General features: G+C 38.8%; 1 protein-coding gene across 1 annotated transcript in view; it reads right to left on the reverse strand.

Moving 5' to 3' along the window:
- Nucleotides 1-26,233, reverse strand: part of snx7 (sorting nexin 7) — a 46,477-nt gene extending 20,244 nt beyond the window's left edge. The window contains exons 1-8 of the mRNA XM_042510254.2: nt 26,050-26,233; nt 17,160-17,348; nt 16,909-17,019; nt 14,783-14,941; nt 12,210-12,408; nt 11,255-11,454; nt 8,782-8,868; nt 2,058-2,210 (exon numbers count right to left, since the gene is read on the reverse strand). Of these exons, the coding sequence (XP_042366188.2) occupies nt 2,058-2,210; nt 8,782-8,868; nt 11,255-11,454; nt 12,210-12,408; nt 14,783-14,941; nt 16,909-17,019; nt 17,160-17,348; nt 26,050-26,133 (1,182 nt within the window). The 5' untranslated portion in view covers nt 26,134-26,233. The remainder of the gene's footprint in view (nt 1-2,057; nt 2,211-8,781; nt 8,869-11,254; nt 11,455-12,209; nt 12,409-14,782; nt 14,942-16,908; nt 17,020-17,159; nt 17,349-26,049) is intronic.

Here is a 26,233-nt window from a genome sequence, read left to right on the forward strand (position 1 = left end):
ATGGTCTTCATCAGTGGATAGTGTTTGCTCAGTTATCATTATGTAACCAAAGTTCCATACTTTGATTGGTTATAACAACAGGGGGCAGTATTCACAAACATTCTAAGAAACATTTTCAGAGCAACTCTGAACAAGGACGGGGCAGAAACTTTGATCTTAGTGAGAAGGAGTGGTTGACCCTGTTGCTAAATGTGGTGCATTCCTTTGACATGTGATTGGCTGTCACAGACATGTCCTTTTGTGTACCTGCAAGGTGTGGACAGCCAGAGGAAATCAAATGAACTTCTACTTCTATCATTTTTATCTAGCTCTAACTTTCAGTGTTGCTATCACAGACTCTGCTCAGACCACTGCTGCTCCACCCCCCATCACATTCAGAACCACCACAGCACTGTCGAAGGCCACAGGTCCTTTCCTTTCTTTTACTTAGCACATGCAGCGTAATGCAATGTATGCTTGATTCCATGTTTGCTGAATAACTGAGAATAATTGAGAAATGTTTAGTTCACTTAATGTGTTACAATTTTTCTTCATTACTTTCTCAAATGCTTTTTCTTATGCGTAAGCTGTAATAAGGCAACACAATATAGCACATTTCATACACAGAGGCAATTCAAACTGTTTTACATAAATAGATGAGTAAAGAAATAAAAGCATTAAGATGAATACATAAAAAAAAAAAACCAAAAAACGTAAGAGTCGCAATTAACAGCAAGGTGAACATAAAGGTCTTTCACATTTTTTCGAAGTACACAGAGTTGGGTCACATCCAAGATCTTGAAGTTTATACCAGCTATGTGTGGCATAATAATTATATTTAGCTTCTGTTTTGTTTAAATCCAAGGAACAGACTGGTCCCTGATGAACTCAGAGGTCTAGAGGGTTCATAGTGTGGAAACAGGTCAGAGATAAACTCTGGCCCTAAACCATTACGTGCAGCATTTGGAATGAGCTGTTGCTGCCCGAGTGGTTTTGTGGAAAGGCCTGAGAAAAGACTATTATAGTAGTCTGACCTACTACAAATGGCAACATGAATTGTTTTTTCTTTGTTTTCTAATTCTTACTATAAGATACAAAAGATAACAGGCTGGTTTTGTTATAGACTTAATGTGAGATTTAAAACTTTGATTAAAAGCAATTTTTACCACAGAGATGGCACTCTAGAGCTGTTACTAGGTCCCTTCTTTTCTTCCTACTTTGCATTTTTACACAGAACCAAACAATGGCTGTAATATTCCGCTCCAACATTTGATTTTCAATTGCTTCCAGCATCGCACGACCAAAAGAGGCATGACAAGCTTGTCAGTTAACCTTATGGCTTCTTGTTTGACTTAAAACATACAAATTGGCAGCATCTAAACAATGACGATGGCATAATATGTCAATAACAACCATATACTGTCCCTGTTACGTGGCGGCTGATCTCGTTCTCTGTTTGGAGGGTAAGGAGCACCCAAATCTCACTGTTTTCCTAATTTGTGGACATTTATGGCTGCTGTTCTTCTTTAAATCTCCCGCCACAGGAGGCATGCAAAACATGTCATCAAAAGGTCACACCTGCTGCACCTATGGTCATGTCTTTCCCGCTTCACTTTCACACAGACCTCATTTTGGTGCTGTTACTGCCTCTGTTCCAGGCTCAGAGGCAAGACCACTCTGTGCCCACTTTCTGCGATCAGTTTTGTGCTTTGTGTTTGTTCAGACACAATGATTCGGTAGGAGCATAGTCACTTGTTGACAGAGCTATGTATACCAGAATAGTCTGCATGGTTGTGGTAAGCAATTTTGTTCTTTAGCATAATTTAGCTCAGTGGGATCATATAAAAGTTGAATACGAGAGGACCAAGAATTGAACCTTGAGGGATAATAAGGAATCGGCTCCAAACTGAGTCAATGCTAATAGCTCCTGTGTGCTAAATCAATATACTGCTGGCGTCATGAACCCAAGTCTAACCTGAATTATTTACCCTAAGTTTTAGAGCAGAGTTTTACTGTTCTGTGGTCTTACAGTGTGACTGTCTATAAAGCATTTTCTTTGGTTGAAATTTTGAACTCACCTTCTCGTAGTATAGCATGTTCTTCTCAGCAGTGGCTAGAAAGGCTGATTTGAGGTCAGTTCTCATGCTGCTCTGCCAGCGAGACCAGTCTCCCTTCAGGGCATTGTTGGCCAGCTCCACACGGTCCGCCAGACCGTCCACCTCCTCCTGCAGCTGCAAGTCAAACGCACAAACAAGGACTAAACACTTCAGACAACCTGAACATTTTCCAGAATATTTGTCTGTGGGAATGCAGAAGCAGATGTGCCTTTCATGTGCTTTGCATCAGAATATTTAGGGTGACCCTGTTATTTATTCACGGGTATTCTGGTGGCTAATATGATTGTTATGGGGTTCAGAATACACAATATTTTGTTTTATGATGATCACTGTGTCAGATTAGGCAATTATAGACTGAGAGAATTCTTGACATGAAATGTTTCTGAGCAATGTCAGACTAAATGTTGTTCCCCAACCAATCATAGCTCCCCATCTTTCACAATTTTATCTTACAGGATTTCATGTGACAAATAAATTGACTGATTGATTAGATAAAAGAGTCTAGGGACCAAGTTCTGGGGAAAAAAAAGAATAATATTAAAGAATAAATAATGATAATACAGAATAAATAACGGTGTCTAAAGCAGTGTGCATGAAGAAGCCTTAAAAAAAAGATATAAAATAGAAAAATATTGCGTTCGCAAGAATGAGACGAATGCAAGGCCAGTGCGACCTTGAAATTTGACCACCAAAATCTAACCAGTTCATCCCTGGCTCCACTCAAATATTTGTGTCATATTTGAAAAAAAAAATATTCAAGGTGTTCTTAATATACTGCATTTTCAAAAACAAGGTCACAGTGATTTTGACCTTGGACCTTTGACCACCAAATACAGAGTGACCTTGACTTGTGATCACCAGAATCTGAATGGTTCATCCTGATACCAAAGTCAGCATTTGTACCAAATTTGAGAAAAAAATTCTAAAGATGTTATATTATATTCACAAGAATGACACTGGTGGTAACAGTGACATTGGCCTTTGACCTATGGCCATCAAATTAGCCTATTATTGAGTTCAAGTGGATGTTTGTAATAAAGAAATTCCTTCATGCTGCTCTTGATATATCATGTTCAGACAACCCAAAAAACATAGTGCCTCTGGCCTTGGCTATCGCTGGCGTGGAGGCATAAATAATAACTTTAACCTTTCCTGTGTTTCACAACCAACAGCCCTTACATCACACCTCTGAAGCTTTGCCATGTTTACAGTTGCAGGCAGAAGTGCACTCTGTACTACTATTGGTCAGCGTCATGGAACATGTGAGATTTGTCATGAAATATTTTGACACCCTAGTCTCTTGAGGCAGATGCAACATCTATTGTTGTCCACTGTGATATACTTTTTGTCCTTCCAGGCTGGTCACAAAGCTCAAGGAGTGGGTGGACACACCTCTTCCACCTCCATCCCGAAAACGGCGCACCCCAGGGCAAGGTTCTGAGTTCCCCGTTTCTATCCCTGTACAAACGCGACTGTGCAGACTCTTTGGACTCTTACACACTCAAGTTTGCTGATGACACAGCTTTGCTGGGCCTGATCACAGATAACAACAAACAGTTATAGGTACTGCTTTACACTGCAAAAGGGTGTTAACATCAAACACTGCAAGAATAAGACTCCCAACAACCTGAACAGCCTTTTTCTCCTATTGAGGACACTGCCCAAGCTTGATTTTTGATTATTTATTTATTTCAGTGCTTATCTGTTCATTTATTTATTTATGTTGTTAGGCTGACTTCACATTAAGCTTTTAAGAACGTTGTTGCGTCAGCATTTTGCTCTAATACCAGCGCTTAATTTCTCAAATAAATCTAGACGACAAAATGAGAGGAAATGTTAAATATTTGATGTGTGTGTGGAGCAGTGCCATAAACCACAGCATTTAGAGCCTGAAATAGTTTGCTTTGCCTGTTTCTAGATGGGCTTTGGTACAAATACGCACAGCTCAACACAATACAAAGCACACACAGTAGGATATAAATGCCATAGAAATATAAATGAAAAGGTACCCCATCAATTATGACTTCATGAGGGACTAGTCCTTAAAGAGGAATTTCAGTGATATAAAGAGAGTTTTCACATGGAGGTAAAAAACCTACAACTACCACAATGCATCGGATCAATAAATCCTGCTGGCGGGTGACATGTGACCTCATCCCCTCAACACAATGGCTGCAGGCCAAATTTCATGTTTCACTTAAACAGTAAGCTAAAACATGTTTCTGAAAATATTTGGAAAGAGAAAAGGGCAACTCATTAACAATTTTTTTTTTTATATTTGATCAGAGCTGCTTAATTTTAGTATTTGATCTGTTTTTTTGGCCTCTGTTTTCACTGTGCAGGAGGCAGTATGGCGCCCACTTCCTGTTCACAAACTACCACATCCAAATGGGGCACTAAAATTTGTTTCTGAAATATTAAATCAGCACTGCTGAGTGTTAAAGTTTGATTGAACTCATTTCAGTCAGAGTTTGAGGGGGAGAGGGAGGGGCGGCTGTGTCTCTTGATCAGCTCTGCACTCCTTGTGTATGTGGTGACGGTGGTGTATGGTTGGCGGGCAATGATGTGTACTTAACTTGTTGGACTATTTTTAAAAAATGTTCCATTCCAGTTGGTGTGGCTCCTTATTCTAAGCATAAAGTTATTTTACACTGCAGCTGAAGAAGAGGAGGAAATTGGGGAGTTGGTGGACATTGTTGTAATGGCTCATAAATTAGTGGCCTCTAAACCACATTTGATATCCATTACAGGATTACTGGAGACGCTGAACAAACAGCCACTGCATCAACCTGCCTTTGTTTCAGATTAATGAGTTAGTTTCATCATAAATTAGCATTATTATTTGGTAATACCTATTAATTGGTGTATACCAACATAAATACATTAACAGTAAATTTAAGCAGACTGTGTGACGACCCTGAAGTCCACATCAGATTAGCTCTCCTCGCATCATCAGATGGTATCATGCAGCTGGATTCACAGACACTGAGCAGGATTAGCTGTCTGACATTTAGACCGACAACAGCCTTCACTCAAGTTCTATCAGCAATGCATGCTTAATATGGGCTTATATCCACCCATACACACACACAAACACACAGTGGGGCTCTCAGTGGTCTGCTTGTTACTGCAGTGATATCGAACCAGCCGTTTTTGTCAAGACTATGTGACAGAGGTGTGTGTTTGTGTGTGTCTCCTAACAAAGTTTCCAGTCGTTACCAATGAAAGCTTGATCTGTGTAGTAGCAGTGTGTAAATTGTTGAAAGCAGACATTGCATCACTCTATGAATGTTAAGTGTTATCACATAAAAACACTGACTTATAAGTTCTCTGCACAGCCTCACTGAGCCCATTTTGATGCACACCAGTATCCTAGTTATGATCCTGTTTATGTTCCATGCATGTAGACATATCGTGGCTTCAGGATTATGCCCCTGTCCCCATTTTAAAGGATACTTTGATGATTTTCAACCAGCTTTGTATCAAAACAATATGGGTAGTATGTGTAGATAAAAAGTGTAAACTTTGGGGGAGGTTTCACTTTATTTGGTAGGACAGATAGTGTGAGAGGGGGAGAGGGAGGCAAAGAGTCTTTTTACATAGGGTTCTTGCTCTAAGTGAGATACTGGTCACCCAAAAAGTCCTGCATTATAAACAAACAAATAGAATTACAAAAGTATTCTAACATTAAAAAAACAACATTCTAATGTTGAGAAAATTAATAACATTTATAGACTTAGCTCAATAAAAATAGTTGGACATGCTTTAATGAAACACAGCTGATTCCTAATGGTGTGCTGTTGTATTGGAGTGACACTGCCCCCTCCTGGCCGAGTCACAGAAACACATCTGGTTTGTCTCTGGAGAGGCTGATTCATCAGAAAAGCTCAGGAATTTATTTCCAATAAAGGAAATCCATGTTTACAGGAGGGAGGGGTTTGATTCTGTGTAGTTAGAAGTACAGAGAAATTCTCATCATGTTGGTCAGTACAGTTTAGACCTAATGTACATACCTGACATGACTGAATGACTGTTCCTGTCTTTTTCTGTCTGTAGTCCAGATCAGATAGCACTCTGAACTGACAGTAGTGTTCTGCAGACACATACTGGCACATACAGTGATAAGACATCCCTTGTTTAATTTCAGGCCACTCAGTAATGGAATGTGCCTTCAGTTATCACTGAACAGACAGATCAGCTGTGCTCTGCTGTGTGTGTTTCAGTGTTCTCTGTGCTGACACCGCTTCAGCCGAGCCAGCCTTTCAGACAACATCTAAAAATACAAGTCCTGTTTGTTGGTCACGTTAGGAAACATGATCTGTATCACATGAGAGGGAGAGAATTCAGATCAAAAGGCCAGCTCGCAGCCTCTGTGCTGTCACCTACCAAACCCGCCCAAACCCAACATACAGACGCACAGTTTCACAATAAACAGAGCTTCTTCCCTCCGGCTCAAAGTGAAACTTTTAAAACTTATACACAATCTATTTTAAAGCTTTTTTTATGCACTCTGGAGCCTTATCTACCTTTACAGTTCACACACAAAAAAAAATCACAGTGTGAATTTTGATTGTGTATTAGAAAATTGCCAGTGGGCCACCTGGCACCCAAATCCAGCCCAGAGGTGTAAATTGAATTTTGCTGCTGAAATGGATTGTGCTGATAGATATTTGTCATGGCTGTAAAAAGAAAAAAATCCAATTAGAAGTGAGCATACCTTGAATTGTCATCTAGGCTGAGAATGTGTTAGTGACTTATAAAAATGAATGCCTAAGTTTAGTTATATTACTACTTTACATTAATGGTCATACTGGATTCAAATATCTTCTCACTTACAAAGCCCTAAATGGTGAGGCTCTGTCATGTTTGTCAGAGCTCAAAGTGCCCAGCAATCCCCCCTGAACACCACACTGTGAGAATACAGTGTTACTTGTGGTTTCCGGAACCATCTTCCACTTTGGATCCTGGAGGCAGACACCATCTCCACATTTAGGAGTAGACTTAAGACTTTCCTCTTTAATAAAGCTTATAGTTAGGGCTGGCTCAGGCTTTTCTTGGACCAGCCCCTAGTTAGGCAGGTACATAGCCAAAGTATCATGTGACCTATAAAAGCCGAAAAAAAGAAACAGGTCTAGTCTGTCGGGGGTCTTCCCATGATACAGTGAAATCCTCTCACTTTCATTTGCAAACATTTATGCCCTATAACTGCATAAAACAAACTCGGCTTCTGCTCCAGAGCCTCTGTGCCCTTTGTCTCGTAGGTTTCTCAAGTCACTTTTTTTTTGTGCTGCTTTCAGACGCCTTTCACAAATATTTAAACCTTTGAAACCTGTGCAAATTGTTTTAATTTACTTTGAAAACTTGGCCAAAAAGGCAATGAGCAACTTGTTGAGAGATGTCCCACAGATTGCATGAAATTATTAGATTGTGGCAAGAAAGAATGACTTGAAAATTAAAAAGTAAAGTGAGAATGAAGTTATTATGCGCTAATAATGAATAAAAAATAGGGAAATGCATGTGTGTGTTTATGGTATCTGTTGTCATGTCAGCCATCTGACTTAAATTCATTAGTTCTTAGTAAGTTATATCTAATGGAATTTCTTTTTCATATGAACTTAAATACATGTACCTGTTACTATTACAATGATCAATATTATTTATTAATTAATTTATTAATTCATTCATTCACTCATGTTTTTACTTATTATTATATGTTTTGTTTTTCACAGTTGTTGTTTTTCCCTGTTTGTTGTTTTTGTTGTTCTATAACCTAGGTATTTATATATTTTTGTTTATTGTTTTTTACCTTTTCTTTCACTGTTTTTCTTCTCTTGCATTTGCTAAATTTCCGATTTTCTTGTAATGTTTTTGAGAAAATGTTTCAAAGGGTTTCATAGTGTCATTGCTAATAGAGATATTTTGTAAATGACAACCAATCTTCCTAAGAGAGAAAAAAAACCTAAATAAATAATACATAATCTGGGAAAACATATGTATTTGATGCCCTCCGTGGTCTAAAGGCTGCATCACAGGTTTTAAAGCTCGCTCTCTCTCTCTCTCTCCCTCTCTCTGCTAATTCAAGCAGGGGCACAATACAGGTCTGTGGGGGAAAATCTCAGTCCTGCTTCTTAATTAAAATCTCACAGATGGATTTTGATATCAACTGGGTGAGTGGGATACACACCTGCAAATCTACACACACACACACACTCATACACAACATGCTCACAGATGCAAACACCTCAAGTAAAATGACTAAAAATAGCTGTGTCCTTTGCTTGCCTAACTTTGCATCTTGATTCTTTGTCTCGTGACATTTTGAAGTGAGTCTCCATCCATACAGGATATGGGAATTTTCATTATGCTGCGATTAGCTGCTGGGCTTACAGTGTGAAATAATATTGACAGCTCTTATTTCCACTGAGCTCAGGACTGACTTCCAGGTGACAGGCCTGGATATTTAGATAATCCTCCCAGGAAGCCCTCTTTTCTCCCCAATATGAGCTGAGGCGGGCCCCGTGGGAGAGGCCCCACTCCATGCTTCACTTTATTGCACCTAATCTCTGGGAAGATGAGAGCAGGACACACAAACACATCGAGCGGCTCAGAGGGATGCACGCAGGGATGAGAGGAGTGTGAGTGACTGATTTTCCGTCTGTGTGTGTGGATGTGAAATTGCACTCACTGCTTCTTGGTCGACTTTCCTGGATGCCAGCGCCTCGCTCTTGGCTTCAAACTCGGCTTGGATGTTGTCTCTCCGTCTCATCACAGCCTAAGACAGGTACACCACAACAATTCATCTTGGTGAGTGTTTTCGAGTGTGATTCTACAGATGACAGGAGATAATGTGTCAAAGTGTGAAGACATTCACATAATGAAAAAAAAGCGACAATAGAACCTGCAGCCAACATACCTTTGTACCAAACATAGGCAGGTTTCCATTACAGATTTCCAAAATATCGCATTAGTTTTGCGCAAATGTCGATAAAACACAATCGCGAGATGACTGTGTTTCCACCGAGTGATATGTGACTTCTCCTCTGGTGATAACACTCTAAGAAACATGGTGATCGATGTTCAAAACATTAGCAGGTTTATTTCTATTGCAGCCACAGCACTAGCTGTTATTATTTCCAATCCAAGGCCACGTAGCCGTGTTATAGAGCATTAATGGGAAGGCAAGCCCCTTATACGTGTGAGCGGCCATGTATGAGGGATTTCTGGGAGGTGATAGTCCACAATTTTCATAGCGGAACTGTAAATTCAAGACTTGCGGATGATCTGCTCAACTTGCTCAACACCTCTTGTGGCTTTTGCATCATGAGGGAACCGGTTCCTAGTGCCAAGCATATTTTTTTAATGTTTTGCAATAAATTGCCATTTTTCAAAATTGATGTGTTTCCATTGGGCATATTTTATATTTGCAATTGCAATTTACAAAATTTTAGGGTTAATGGAAACCCGCCAAGTGTAAGGAAATTAACTCCATCATCAAGATTAAACTTCAGTTTTACATATTTTGTTGGTGTTCCTGTAGCATCTGAAGGATTAGACAACTCAAACCAGCGACTCATGAAGCTAGAAATACCGCCGCATGGTTGTATGCCTCTTCACAACAGCAAGTTGCTCTTAAATTTAAATCCATGTCTATGAAAACATGGATGCTTCACACACATATTCCCCCCCAGCAGCACAGAAGATCTCATTGATCATCGCTGTTGGTAACAACTCATTTTTGCACCTGATGAATAACAACACAGTCACCAGTGCTGTTATTGATGTGAAGGAGTCAAGCAGAGCTGGAGAGATGGTGAACAGTCCAGAGCATCTGTCTCCACACTTAAACTAGCTCTGTATTTCACTTCTTCCAGCCCCACTGGTGGCCAGGCTCTGGTGATGGTAATGCCAGTCAGTCTACCACTATGGTCCAAACTGAAATCCAATAGTTTAATCCAACTATTGGATTAATCTGCACAAATGTTTGTACAATTTATGATGTTTCCCCTCAGCAGCATGTGTCACATAATATATATGAGAGTGGAGACATCCCACCTAATATTAAAAACAGGGTTCATTTTTTCCGAATTAATTTCCATGACTTTTCCATGACTTTGAGGCCATACATTCTCTGAAATGACCACTGATGCTCCTTATCAGTCCTACTGCATTACAAAATGACAGATTTTTTAAAGATATGTATTATTTAAAAAAATAATGAATTCAGAGCAGGATAAGAAGATTTAGATATAATATAGGGGGAGGCATGTCAAATCATTATTTTTGCACTAGTGGAGGATCTGTGTTTGTTAATTTGGCTTTAGGGGAGGCACATACAACTTTATGGCTGTATTTTATATTTATTTTACAGCCAATTTTGAATCACAGGCCCACAGGTTTGGAAGGAATGTTTTCTATAAATAATTTGGGCAGTTTTTACAGAAAACATTGTTAGTAATTCTTTTTTTTTTTTTGCATTTAAAACATTTTGGCAATTTTTAAAGAACAACGTTTGGAAATTCTTTTTTTCTTTACAATTTTTGGTGATTTTTAAAGGAAACATGCCTTCTAGACCTGCAAGTTTTGAAGGCTTGTTTTCTTTAAAAAAAAAAATGCTATTTTTTATCTTTTAAAAAGGTCACCATAAATGACACCATTTATCACAGCCAGAAACTGTAAAAATAGAAATTATCTTTGGATTTTCACATTTCTGACAGTCCTTGAACACATCATGTGTTATTATACAGGTCTGTGAAACAAAATGCCATTCCACTTTTTGCAAAACTCTCAGGATATATTTAGTTTTCCAAAAGTTTTCCAGGCCTGGATATTGGGACCATTGGTTATGAGAGGGGAGGGGGCTGGCACAAAAAGGTGGAGACATGTCGAATATTTTTTTAAGGGAGGGGTTTTTTATTTTGGCTTAGGCGAGGGACATACAACTTTAAATAACTGTATTGTATTTATTTACTGCTCATTTTTAAAGGAAACATGCCTTCCAAACCTGCAAGAAGGTTAAGGATAAAGAGTATCAATGCTCATTTCTGAGGATGTTTGATTTTGCAAATTTGCCTCAAAGTCCTGGAAAAAATCATTGAAATTTATTGGTAAAAATGTGTATGAACCCAGAAGTGCAGAGAGTGTGAGCAATGGTGTCTCACCTTCAGCGTCTCAGCACAGAGGACGTACTCGTGCAGAGCAGGGACGAGGACCTCAGACAGATGGTGGATCTGCTCCTCTGTTTCTTTACTGCACCGCTCCACACAGCTGGCCACGCCCTTCAGCGGCTCGGCCAGCTCCTCCTCGTAGCTCGCCCACTGGGTGTAGGTGGGGATGTACTGCTTCAGCTCATCCACGTACTCTGGAGGCACAGAACACACGTGTGAAAACACAGCAGCTGGATGAATTCAACAAGAACGATGAACTTGTGATCTGTTTTCCCATTATCCTTCATCTTAAAGTTCACAGGGGCCTGAACAGGCTGCTGAGTAACTACAAGCGTTTGCTTTTGAGGTACTCGTATTTGCATTTCATGTAACTTGTAATCCTAAGAGAATCACTGTTTTTAACTACCTCGATTCGACAGCTGGAGTTAATCACACAGATTTTTCATATAAAACGTGATGAGAAAATAACCCATGGAACTAACCAAAAGTATTGTAGTTAAAACCAGCAGTTATGCATATCCCTTTGAAACCTGAGCAATTGGCTTTATTTCAAAAACACTTTTTTCAAAAACACTGGTAGAAGGCAATGAGCAATGAAAGAATAAATAACCCAAAAAAAGAAAGAAAGAGAAAGAAAGTTATAGTAACCCAAGGAAATGACCTGGGGAAAGTGCTTAAAAATATATAATCATTTTGTTACATAATATCATATATGTAATTATGATCATTATGAATGTAGTTTTCCCCCTAACTTTTTCCCTAGACATTTTTCTCTACCACTTTTTAAAATAAGTTTCCAATTCCACCGAAATATGTGGAAAATTTGCCAAGAAACCACACCAGTTTGCTCAAGGTTCAAAGGTTTATGAAAAGGGGTCTGAAAGTAGCACAAAAAAAGTGGTGTCGCTCTAGGTTTCAGAAAGTTAAAGAAGTATTTTACGGATAATACCTCTCTGTTCTTTGATGATTCTCTGGGTGACTTTGTCCACAGAGCAGATCTTGTTGCTGAAGTCCTCCACATACTCCTGCATCACGGTGAACTCCTCCGGCCGGCTCCTCAGGCCTCGTACGGAGTTGGCCACTGCCCTCACTGTCTCCCCCATCCTGCTCAGGAAGCCTGGACCCTGTTTCCTGTGAGACTGCAACTCCTGCACGAGTCACACACCAGGACTTTAATTCAGCTGTGTGTCAGCGTTGATCCAGCTCCTAAATGTTCATACTGGTGTCAATGCATTACACATGGAATTATTTTTTAGAAACCGTAAACAAGATGCCTGATTGGAGAAATAAAGACTCCATGAAATTAAACAGCCAATAAACCTGCAGATTAGCAGGAAATAAACGTCTTAAAAACTTGATTTAACACAATGAGGAAAAGACAGATTTTCTTCCTGAGAGGGAGATGAGAGGATGACTGTCGTGTGTTCAGTACAGTTGAGTAGCGTACAGAACAGACTGGAGTTGGAGTCGGGATGTGGTTAGCCTAGCTTAGCTAAAGGACTGGCAGCAGGAGGAAACAGCGACTGCAGCCTGGCTCTGGTCAAAGTTCATTAGTTTACTGTTCCAACAATTCAAAAGCTCCCTCATTTACATGCTGCATCTCATTTGTTTAATCCGTCCACAAACACAACTGCAGAGAGCAGTGTGTGTTTGGTTTCAGGGCAGAAACACGCTGGATTCATTTTTAGCGAGACATTTCTTATCAATTGTTTGTATCAGATGCTTCATTATGTAACAGGTGCAGTGGAAGAACTGCCGTGTCACAGTATTTTGCACTCTGCAGGGTTTATACATTATTTAACCAATACCTTTTCAGGACATTTGAACTTTAAGGCAAATTTACAAGACAAAACATTCTCTGAAATGACCAGCATCACTTCTAGCGGTTCATTTTCATTACTATATAGTAGCTTTTTAAACATATATCATCATAAAAATAATTCAATCAAAACACGATAAGAAGATTTAAATATAACATAGGGGGAGGCATGTCAAATAATGTTTTAGGCGCTGGGGAGGGACCTGTGTTATTTATTTAGGCTTTAGGGGAGGGGTATACAAGTTTAAATGGCTGACTTTTAACTCTTTCTTTCTACAAAAAAAAATTATTTTATAGGGAAACAAATAAAATAATAATTTTGGGCAATGTTTAAAGAGGAAACATTAGTAATTCTTTTTTCTTTTAAAAATTCTGTTGAGTTTTAAAGAAAGCATGTCTTTGAGACTTGCACCCTGGTATGTTTTCTTTCCAAAAAGTATTGGCTATTTCTCACCTTTAAAAATCACATAAAACAGGAAACTCTTTATCACAGCTAGAAACTGTAAAAACAGACATTTTCTTTGGATTTTCAAATTTCAATTTCCACACATTATCATGTGTGGAAATTGTATCATAAACTTGCTATCATAAACTTTCTGGGTACATTCATTTTCTAAAACTTTTTCTAGGCCTCAAAATTGCTATTTGCAAATTTCATAACTTTCCCTCCCTGAGCTACCACCTTATCGTGGTGGAGGGGTTTGCGTGTCCCAGTGATCCTAGGAGCTCAGTTGTCGGGGGCTTCATGCCCCTGGTAGGGTCACCCATGGCAAACAGGTCCTAGGGAGGGACCAGACAAAGCGTAGCTCACAAGACCCCTATGATGACATCAACCCGATGGTCCAGAGTTCCCCGCCCGGACGCTGGTCACCGGGCCCCCCTGGAGCCAGGCCTGGGGTGGGGCTCGATGGCGCCTGGTGGCCGGGCCTTTACCCATGGGGCCCGGCCGGGCACAGCCCGAAGAGGTGACATGGGACCTCCTTCCCGTGGGCTCACCACCCATAGGAGGGGCCGTAGGGGTCGGGTGCAATGTGAGCTGGGCGGCAGCCGAAGGCGGGGACCTTGGCGGTCCGATCCTCGGCTGCAGAAGCTAGCTCTGGGGACGTGGAATGTCACCTCTCTGGTGGGGAAGGAGCCTGAGCTGGTGCGCGAGGTTGAGAAGTTCCGACTAGATATAGTCGGCCTCACCTCGACGCATGGCTTGGGCTCCGGAACCAGTCTTCTTGAGAGGGGATGGACTCTCTTCCACTCTGGAGTTGCCACTGGTGAGAGGCGCCGGGCAGGGGTGGCAATACTTATTGCCCCCCAGCTCGGTGCCTGCACGTTGGAGTTTACGCCGGTGAATGAGAGGGTAGCCTCCCTCCGCCTTCGGGTTGGGGGACGGATCCTGACTGTTGTTTGTGCCTATGGTCCAAACAGCAGTTCAGAGTATCCACCCGGATAAGCGGAAGAAAATGGATGGATGGATAACTTTCCCAGGTTTTTCAAGACCATATGAACTCTGACTCTGAGTAAAGAGCGCTCTCTGTAAACCCAACTACTACATCCTACTGTCTTTGTTTGTTGTTGTTGTTGTGTGTGTGTGTGTGTGTGTGTGTGTGTGTGTGTGTGTGTGTCTTTGAGAGTGTGAGAGAGAGATAGATAGACAGAAAGACAGACAAAGAAACAGAGAGACAGACAAAGAGACAGGGAAACAGACAGACCTGTGCAGTGAGGAAGACTTTGAAGTGCTGGCTGTAAGACAGGATGGGGTGCTCGGAGATCTTGTTGAGGAAGCGGTGCAGAGCTCTCCTCCTGGTCTCAATGAAGTCGTCGTTGAAGCGCTCAACCATTCCTTTCATCACAAACTTCTCCGGCAGCGGCTGAGGACACAGTGAGACATAAATTCAGTCCTTGTATGTGTGTGAGGTAGCATGTGTAGCATGTCATTTTAAACATTAAAAACTGCAGTTACAGAGAAATATGAGAAGCACAAAAGAATATGTGCAATTTTTTTTCTGGACAATCTTTGGTTCTTCTTTCTAACCTGATGTTTGGCTTTGTCTGATCTCTGTGCATTGATTAATTTCGAAAAATATATTTTAAGGCAATAGACGATGTTTATTTGAAAAATTTTTAAATTTCCTCTAAACTAATGGTAATGACTAAAATATAGTATGACTGAATAAACTGCAGTTACAAGAAAAATAAAGAAAATATCTACTATCAGATAATAAAGTTTAATACACTACTTTTATAATAACATTTCAAGCATTGTTAAATTAAAATGATTTTAATTAAATCATAATATATTTTAAAATTTCATTCTAAAAGTACAATATTAAACTTCCTTATAACCATATTTTATTAAATGTTATTATAGTCATATTGTACAACTTTATTATTTAACAGTAGCTACTTTATTTAACTTTATTGTACTTTATTTAACTTTTTTAACAGCAGTTTATCCAATATTTTCATGTTTTATCTATTTTTTTTTTTTTTATTTTAGTAGTTAACATTAGTTTAAAGGAATAGGGGTCGACCGATTTTAGTTTTCCAGGGCTGATACTGATTTTTAGTGGTTAATGAGACTGATTACTGAAATTTGGAACTGATATGCATTTATAATAACAATGATTCAAACACAAAACTTTGCCTTTGTCAAACGTTAAATCAAAACAGAAACTTTTAAGCACAAATACAGCAAGTTCCCACAATCTTTTATAGGAAAGTTCAGTTAAAATTTAAATTAAAAATGAATAAATAAAAACAGCCCCCTGATGTTTTACAAAGTAAAAGTTCCTCCCATGCTAACACTTTCTTTGCACTTTTTGAAAAATACATTTTATCGGCAAACACTACAATAAAATGCAGATACAGATAATCGGCAAAATGCCAAATATCAGCCCCAATAATTGGCCAGGTCGATAATCTGTCAACCCCTATAAAGGAGATTAAATATGCTGCGATATATATATATATATATATACATATATATATATATATATATACATACATACACACACATATATATATATATATATATATATATATATATATATATATATATATACATATATGTATGTATGTATGTATGTATGTATATATTGTATATATATCGTGTATGATTTTATAACACACTGAACAATACCTGCTGAGCACTGACTAAAGCACATTAGTTTATATCATGTAATGACTTGAGCCACATGCAGTTGATACCTGCTGCTGCCATTTATTTATTGACATGTGAGAAACACTTTGTATTATCATTATTATTATTTATTCTTACAAGTATTTGCCACCATTTTTTTTCTCATTTTTTGTGGTCTTAACCTTGTTTTTTTATCTTGTCTCAATGTTCTAGCTTTTATTTAATGTTTGATACCTTTGTGTCAATAACAAATAAAACATCTTATGTCTTTTCTTTGGAAAATTAGGGTATGCGTGCATAAAAAATTATTATTGCTGCAAAAATACAGAGTTTTTTAATGTCTGTTCAGAGTACATCATCTGTGCATATCAGATTTATGTACCTGTATTTGGATAACCCCCTGTCACATGTACTAATAACTCTAGAATATATCAAAGTTAAATATGCACGCTTCAGGTCAGTACAAGCTGATTTTTATACTGTATGAAAATAAATGTAAAAAAGCGAAGGAATCCTGGATGGAAAGAAAAATATCTTTAAATCCCTGAACCTCCACTGGGAGCCTTGGAAAAAGGCTGACAGTCATGTTTAGTGTGTGTGACTTGTGGAAAATGAGCTGAGACTCTGCTTTGGTCCAAGCTGAGCGCAACAGCCCACAGATGTGTTGAGCAGCTGCTGTGGTGTGCTGATACACACATGGACAATGAGCGTCGGGTGGTTTTCTTCCAGTCTGCTTCGGAGCCACAGGAAGTCCTGGTAGCGCCGGCGTACCTCGTACTCACAGGAGTCAAACTCGCTCCTCGTGGTCTACAGAGAGAGGGTACAGATCAGTGCCAACACAGCCAAATGTTCTACTGTTCTCAGCCAGCTAGCACTGATCTCCAACTGTGAGAAAAACTTGACAAATGTGGTCATTTCACCACAGATGCACAGTAACTTGTCTTCACCTTGGTCACCACTCTGTACATGATGAAGGTTTCGATGGCGGTGACCTGGCTCTCTGGGTTATCCACGGTGATGAAGATGTCTTTGGCGTTGGCATCCTGCTCCTCCTCTTCCTCCTCCTGCATTGTGTACTGGTTGACCATGGAGCTGGGAGAGTTGGGCATGGGACTTCCATCTGCCAGGGACGTGTTCTGGACCAACGAGAAGACACCACTGTTAGCCCACAGTAATAACCATGGCAAACACAACTTTTACAAGGTCTGTCACTTTTTTTTAATTTATTTTTATTTTTTTAAATTAAACCTTTATCTAACCAGGTTGGTCCCACTTAGACCAACAATCTCTTTTTTTAAGGGAGACCTGGCCAAGAGACAAAATACAAATCACAAGCACTAAAATTTGCATTAAAAGAGAGAGATCTGTGAGTCAAAAGAGAATTTTCTGGGAGTCAGTTGTACAACCAGGCAGACTAAAACTACAACATCCTATAGAATCTGCTTCTCAGTCTTTCATTTTGGATTTAAAAACATTTAACGACACCAGCTCCCTGAGTTTCATGTTATTCTGCAACAAATTCCAGGCTGAGGGTGCAGAACACCCAAAAGCCCTTTTCCCAATCTCTGTACAAGCGTTTAGGACAGAGACCATAAAGAGGTCCCGAGAACACAATGAATACTGTCTAGTAAGGGTCAACCCCTATTGTTTTTTGAGGGCCAATGTCGATTATTAGTAGTTAATGAGACCGATAACTGATATTTGGAACCAATACGCATCCACAATAAAAATTTAATCTTTCTGTTAGTATTTAGAATTTGTAATATATTGAATTTAAACACAAAACTTTGTCTAAATGCCTTTAGCAAATATTAAATAAAAACTAATTGATCAACATCATACACAGCAACTTCCTGGCAACTTTTTTTAATAGTCAAGTGAAAATTTAGATAAAAATGAATTCATAAAAATAGCTCCCTGAGGTTTTACATAGTAAAAGTTCCTCCCATGCTGACACTTTCTTTCCACTTTTTCAATAAAAAATTTTAGCGGTGATTATTAAAATAAAATGCAAATACAGATAATTGTCAAAATGAGAAATATCAGCCCCAATAATCGACAAGGCCAATAATCTCTTGACCCCTACTGTCCAGTACTTTTCTGTGTAATGAAAACACAGAGGTATTGTCGGAGGAGACCAAGAATTGCCTTATATATAAAGGTGTACCAATGGAAGAGCCTACGGGTCGCCGGAGTGGGACCTCCTCCCTGAGAGTGCAACTCACAGTGGTGAGTCAGAGCTTTACAGTTTGTAATAAACATCAAGGACGTGTGGTGAGCGGTATCGACCGTACCGAGACACTGAGCAGAGGCGTGCACGTACAAAAGATCACCACAGTCCAGCACAGGTGAAAAAGATGCAGCAACAAGACCACCACAGGTAGACTGTGTGACCTAAACAACATAAACTTTGTCTTATCTGCACTCAGATCCAGTTTCAGTGTATGCTGAACAAAAACAAAAGCATTTTTATTGGCCTGTATGAGAGTTGGCGCGCAGCAGTATACAAAAAGGGTAATCTGCATAAAAATGGAGAGTAGCATTTGACACATTTTGACTTAGAATATTCACAGGGACAATTATCTGCACCTTTTCATGGGAACAACAGAGCGCGACACCATAAATGTCTTTGAAAGGAGATCATCTCAAAGTGTGCGCCGTTACATCTCTGTTTATACACATGGTGCATGTGCCCTGCCTCACAGTGTGACATTTGAGACATTTATACTAGTGCCACTGAAATATATATACTGTTCAGTTATTCATTGCACCACACTGTCGGCGGGCAGTGCGTACTCAAGGCACAGACAAGCAGAGCTTCAGGCGAAGCACCAGTCAAACTTAACCGTTCATTTGCTGGGTCTAAATATTTGCTTTCACTCGCTCTACAGCAGCTGCTGTTCTCATACATCATGGTGATCTGATCAGCTCAGACTGAAAGATTAATTATCCACCTCGAAACTCAAACTGCTGCTGAAGAAAAAAAAAAAGAACTCATTACAAGTCTTGCCTGCGCTGCATTCATGGACCAGCAAGTCCTTATGAATTTGGAGAGGGGATACAGATTGATTAAAAAAGGGACACACACGCGTACACACAAAGCAGATTTTCTACAATTCTCTGTTGCTGATGCAGATCAGGGAGAATTTTCTGTTTTTTGGATGCTACTGATATAAATGCTGTAGAATCAGTACATAAAAATGCATTGTTGCATAAACTTGTGAATCAAGTAATAATCTTGTCTCAAAGAAGTATGCAATAAAATAAAATGCAGTGCAGAAATGACAAAGTAGAACACAATATTTACTACTTTTGTGATGATTATGTAATGATCATATCCAAAATGCATATTAAAGCATGGAAATACACAACTGGACAACTTACACAAATTGAGGCGCAGATGATTGTCACACTAGAAGTCTGTAGCTGTTATGACTCTCAGTAAGTTTTCAGTAATGCACCCAGTTTGTCTTTGACTGCTAACTGTGGGAGCCATCTGGACCCTGTGGGCACATTTTCAATATACAGACCTATCCAGATGGTGTATGGGGTAAGATCTGATTGAGGCTAAATATGTTCGGTAAAAAAAAAAAAATTGGACTGGATTAATCCCCAATTAGTCCATTTCCTAACACAGAGAGTGTACTGTACAGTCAGTAATATGGAGTGGAATTGTTGCTGATTTCAACCAGATACATGTGCATTCCAAGCAGCCAGCAGACGTCAAAGATCAGGAGTCACAGCACAATCTTTACCATACAACTGATCATGGAGATGGACAACACCTCCAGTGACTGACTCGGGCCACATTTAGATGAAAATGGCCCTACTGAAAACAGAAAAGTATTTCCTTTGCGTGAAAAATCCACATTCATATGACATTGTGAAAATAATCCTCATGTATACACATCCACAAAAACTATGCTGTAGTATGCACGCTAGGCCAGTAGTAGGCTGTGTTACTTTGTAATGACCATATAGAATAGAATAGTCTTTATTGTCACTGTACTGATACAACGAAATAGAGGACTTTCAATCTGGATCACCCCCTGGTGTCTAACTGCAGTATAGGTCATAAAGCCCACCCCTCCATTTTAGCAAATGGGACATGGGCCAAAATAAAAACTTAAATTACACACCAAATACATTTTTCCCTGAAGATGGTTTCTGTCATTGATGGCAGTTCTCATCACCCTGATATTCTTTCAAGTGTTTGTTTTTATAATAAATTTGGTTTTATTAAGTTATTAAATAATACAAAAGCAGGCTTTTCCACAATGATTTCCAGCTGTGACAGCCAATCAGTGAGCTCATTTAATGGAGCAGCCTGCAATTGGTTGGATGTGTTTTGGCGGGTCTCAATGACATCACCCTTGCAAATGGCAACGCCCATATCTGTAATATTTAGACCGCACTCTGACCCAGCGGGAGAAAGTGGAATGCTTCGTTCATCTTTTTTTACAGTCTATGGTTATGACACACCATAGAAGAACACCACGTGCCTGCGCATAACTTTCATAAACTCAGTAGAGTCAGCAACACAAACACAGCTCAGTCCGCCATTGTTGTTACTGTTGTCCTGCAACATGTTCATGGGTGTTTTTCTGTTTGTCACAGGCTTGCGCGAAATGCATCATCATTCTCACAGGATCTGCTCATTGCCAGTTTACACTGTGACAGATGGGGTGGCGTTAACAAAAGATTTCAGTCTGGACCCCGGTTTCAAAAATTTTAATTTTCAGGCCCCCAAAATGCTGTTGCCATGTGTATGAAAGGCCAAACAGCAACAAAAGCTTAACGTTTCTTGCAAGAAGCGTTGCCGTATATGTTTTTAAGCACAAAGCTTTCATCAGAGCATTTTTGCTGAAACGTGCAAGTGTCACTTCTGACTATTTATGCTTTCTGTTATGTCTGCGTCTGTATTATTCTATCATTTCACTAAAGTTGGAAAAAAACACCTCTGCAGAGTGGACTTGTCACATTCAAAACGTTCCACTTGATGCAAACAGCAGTGAACCATGAGTGTGCAGCCTGCAGATCTGTTTCCTGTAACAACAGCTGAGAGGCTGCTGAGATCAGCAGCCCCCCCCCCGCTCCACATTACAAAATAACGATGACAAACACAATGACTTGTTTCTCCCAGACAGTCTGGTTATCATACATACATATGCTGCAGGGAGTTCTCATTCTGACTCTTTTCCCAGAAACTGCAAACAGCACATTGTGCTGTCTAAACTAACACAAGGTTATTTAACCCAAATGATATGCAAAAAAAGCCTCAAAAAAACATGTGTGTTTTGTTGAGCTGGTTGTTATGGGAACAGCCTGAGTAACTGAGGAAGTTTTAAACTCTACCTGTTTCCAGGTACTACATATGTCATTGTTAAGTGTGGCAATGAAAGTGATGATGTATGGCCTCCATGTGTCCTCCTGCTGCACATATGCTGCATTTAAAAACAAACCTGAGCCGAATCCACAGCTGAAACTGATCTGAGTGTACATCAGATCAGTGGTTCCTGAGGAAGCAGCATTGGATCCTGTCAGTAGCAGCTTGGTTGTTATAGTAACAGTGTTAGTATGTTTCGGTAGACATGGAGGCAAAGGCCTGGAGCCGCACTTATTCCAGTCATATCAATTACATGAAATGGTCAAACTGTATATTCGACATCACCGACATTAGTTGTCAGAGAGAGAGAGAGAGACAGAGAGAGAGAGAGAGAGAATGAGAGACAGAGTCAATGAAAAATCATCAAATAACTTGGGAAAAATATCATATTCATAAGTATATGCCAACAATGGCCTACACAATATAGATAGATAGATAGATAGATAGATAGATAGAAAAAAATAGATAGATAGATATTTTATGAAAACCGGTGAGTTTAACAGATGAAGCCTGAGCTATAAGCACATTAAGGCTTCTACCTTTGGTGTGTCATCCAAAACAGTAAATATAGCAACAAGTTTTAAGAAGAAAAGCCACAGATCTCACATGGCTTCACACATGTTCATATTACACAGCTCCTCCATGCTGAGGAAGAACTGTGTTTTTATTAACCCTTACGGACTGTTAGGTGCATTTTACACACATTCATTCTTAATTTTTTTGCAAATTTTGACTGTGTTCATGTTTTTGGCATAAATGTTGGCAAGATGGTGCATTTTTGTTTAATCTTGGAATTTCCAGCTCAGCTCCTACAATAAGTCTAAAATACACTGTGGACACTAATTGTTATAGTCATACTTTTAAGTGAAAACAACAAAAGGACCATTGAAACCCATTCAAACTGCAATGTTTGATCCCACAGCTATCAAAGCATAAAACATGCATTGTATTACTTCAGGGTGTCATTCTGGGCTTTTGAATTTGTCATTTTTACTATTTTCCACCTGATGTGCTCATTTTTACCACATTTGGCATCTGGAGAAAATGCATGCTATTTCCACTTGATTAATTGTCACAATCGATGTTGCTGCTAAATACTGACATATCCCAGGCTGTCATCATCAGAACATATCTACTTTGCATGTAGTGTACTGAAAAGAATTCATTTTTTGTGTTTTTTTTATCTAAAAAAGTGCATCATGACAAAATCCTGTTATTAAAAGGGTTAAAATTAAAGCTATTAAAGCTATACAATTAAAGAATATTTGACATTTATGATTAGGACTGATGTTGGTTAAAAAATTAACTCGATGAAAGCAGAAACTCATATTAATGCATAATATTTGTAATAGGGTGATTTAGAAAAGGACATTGTGTGTGCAGAGCAGTGTGAATGTGTGTGTTTAACACTGCACAAAAAATAGTAATGTATAAAAATCAATGTTACTGCTAATCATTGACATATCCTTTATTGTGATAATCAAACAAACAAGGTCTACTTTGCATGTAATGTGTGTGTGTCATTTTTGGTTTATTTGTTGTTTTTTAATCTAAAAACATAGTGGCATCACATATAAACCTGGCATTTAAAGGGTTAAAATTCTGAAAATCAACAAATATATGACATTTATAATTAGGACTGATGTTGGCTAAGGAAATTAACTCAATGAAATTAGAAATTAATATTAATGTATGATATTTTTTTAAAGCTTGAGTTTGAGAGGTACATTTTGTGCACAGAGCAATACGAGCGTGTGTAATTGTGTGTACACTCAATAATTCATGGATATACTTTATTACTAGGAGTGGGACTCACCAGGGGTCCTACAGTATGATATTATCAGGATATTTAAGTCACAAATTTATATAATATTATTGTGATTTAAAGTGTGTAGTGAAATGCTGAGTATTGTGATTAAAAGTCAGCTACCAAAATTAATAGTAAGCTACCAAAAGATTACAGGGATAGTTCACCCAAAAATGAAACTTCAGTCATGATCGACTCACCCTCATGCTAATGGAAAGTCAGGTGAAGTTTCATAGTCCACAAAACACTGACGGAGGTTCACATGGAAAAGGCGTTGCACTCATCTCCCAAACCATTTCCATCGGCATGAGGGTGAGTAGATAAAGACTGAAGTTTCATCTTTGGGTATTCCTAATAATGTGGCCACTGAGAGTAAAAGGACCGTGGCCCTGTGGCCTCAAGGAGCCTGACTGTGGATTTGTGACTAAGTAGAATAAAGCTGCAGTTCTGTTCCAGATTTGTGTTCATGTTCTGACCCAAGTCAAGCCAGCACAAACTCAGTGAGAGCACAACACAGACTACAGCCATTTTCACCCTGATCCTGTCCTGTTTCTACATCTCTGCACCATGTTCACACATGAGACAATATCACCATTGTTAGGCTAAATAGTAGTCTAAATACTTGAATTGAATTTAATAATTCAAAGCAGCCATTAACCCTTTAAAACGTAAGCACATTGGCTTTACTTTGTTCAAAAACATGGGTAGAAAACATTAAGCAACTTAACACGACATGGCCCAAAAAAACAGAAGTAAATAATTTTTTAAAAAAACAACAAACATACCTGAAAACAAGCGCAAAAAGTAGTAGAGTAAGAGTAAAAAACAAAAACAAACAAGAACATGACCCAAAAAAACCTCAAATAATTTTGGGGAAAAAAAAGTAAAAAATATGTACAATTTCCAATACATGGTTAAAATAATTATCCATATAGTTTTCTGTTAATTTTTAAATCTTACTCTCTTTTTAAAATACATTTTCAAGCTTTTACTTTAACTTTTAGGTATTTCTTGCAATTTTCGGGACATTTATTGCCAAGCTGCTCGTTGCCTTTTCACACAAGAAAAATCATGTTGATCCAGGTCTTAAGAGGTTAAAATACATTGTTAGTGCTGGGCAATACATCAATACTTTATCAAAATCATGATATCAAACTATATCGTCTTAGATTTCTGATATCATAGCAATGAAAGCTTTTCATTTTTCTGAAAGCCTTTAAGGCTGTTAAGTGACATCATTTTATGAACTTTTGGTCTTGCTGCTCTATTATTTGCATTTACCCACTTATTCATCAAATCCACATTACTGATGATTATTTATCAAAAATCTTATATCTAATATTTTGTGAGCACCAACAGTCAACCCTAGAATATTATCACAATGTTGATATTGAATTTATCCAAATACTGTGATATATGATTTTCTCCATATTGCACAGCCCTATTCATTTGATCTTTTTATTATGTTTATTTGATTATCAATAAACATCAGTTTTAACTGTACCATGTCTGCCTTTTGGTGAGGTACAGCTAACTGGCCAAGTTGCTAGAAATCATGCAAGAAGAAATGGCCCACAAAAATAGCTAGATATTTTTGTAACATAATTCTAAATATGTCACTATGATTATTATAGATATATATATATATATATATATATATATATATATATATATATATATATATATATATATATATTCCTCACTTAGACATTTTCCCCAGCTTTTTAAAAACAATTTTCTAAATTTACTATTTTCCTAATTTTTTCCAATGTGTGGAACTTTTTTTTTCTTACCAAGTTGCTCACTGCCTTTCTTCCATGTTTTTGAAAAAAATGGCACCAATTTGTTTCGGGTTCACAGGCTGAATAGTTGTGAAAGGAGTCTGAAAGCAGCAAAACCCAAGTGATGCTGATCCATGTTTCAAAGGGTTAATACATAGGCCACTGTCAGAAGAATAAGTTGCACCTTTCTCGTGTGCAGAGACCATAGTACCAAACTGCATACAGAGATGTCCCAATATTAAACATGGCCTCATTGTGTGCAGAAACCATCACTGACAGACCACAACTCTGGGCATTTCTGAATTCTAAAGAAGGATTTTTTTTAATTCGGCTTCTATTAAAAAAAAAAATAAAAAAAAAAAAAAAACAACTGCGAATAATTAAACGTGAAGTGGGAATAAATGTGCAGGGTCAACAGGTGAACCAAGGCGGAGGGTGAAAAGTCTGCTGGACTGGATGTTCATTTTTGTTTGAAAACTAAGCCGAATTAGGGGGGAGGGGGGCATTAAAAATTCATACTTTAACCTAGAACAAAGTTTTGTAGCCAAGCACAGGGAGAATTAACTTCTTCAACAGCTGCACAGACTTTGGCGTCACTTTTCCTATAGAGGCTAACAGCAGAGCAGCAGGACAGTTGGGTCCTAAGGTCGGCTCATCAGCTGATCGGGGACATCTGATTTCCTCCCTCTCTGCCTGACACTGTGTGCTCTCTGCTTTCTGCACACACTGCAGGACACTTCAAAACCACATTTCCCTCTACATGTTCAACTTAAAGCTGCTGTGTCAGTGCCAGAGTCAAATCCACGTAGCAAGAAAGTCAGTGGAAGTGAAGAGAGTCCGGAGCCTTGTTTTTGTGTCTTTACCTTACTGAAAACCTCCAGGTCTTCGTCCTCGTCCAGGTCCAACATGTGTCCCGAGAAGTCCGCAGGGACTGTCTGTCCGCTCATGTCTCTGTCCAACTGTTGAAACGAACTGAGCTCATCAGACAAACCTAAGAGGTAAACTTCCTACACAACTTCACAGCGGCAGAGACAGCGGGCGCGAGCC

Source organism: Plectropomus leopardus, chromosome 21 (genome assembly GCF_026936395.1).
Source record: "Plectropomus leopardus strain MGB_pleo_1.0 chromosome 21, ASM2693639v1, whole genome shotgun sequence".
Taxonomy (NCBI): Eukaryota; Metazoa; Chordata; class Actinopteri; order Perciformes; family Serranidae; genus Plectropomus; species Plectropomus leopardus.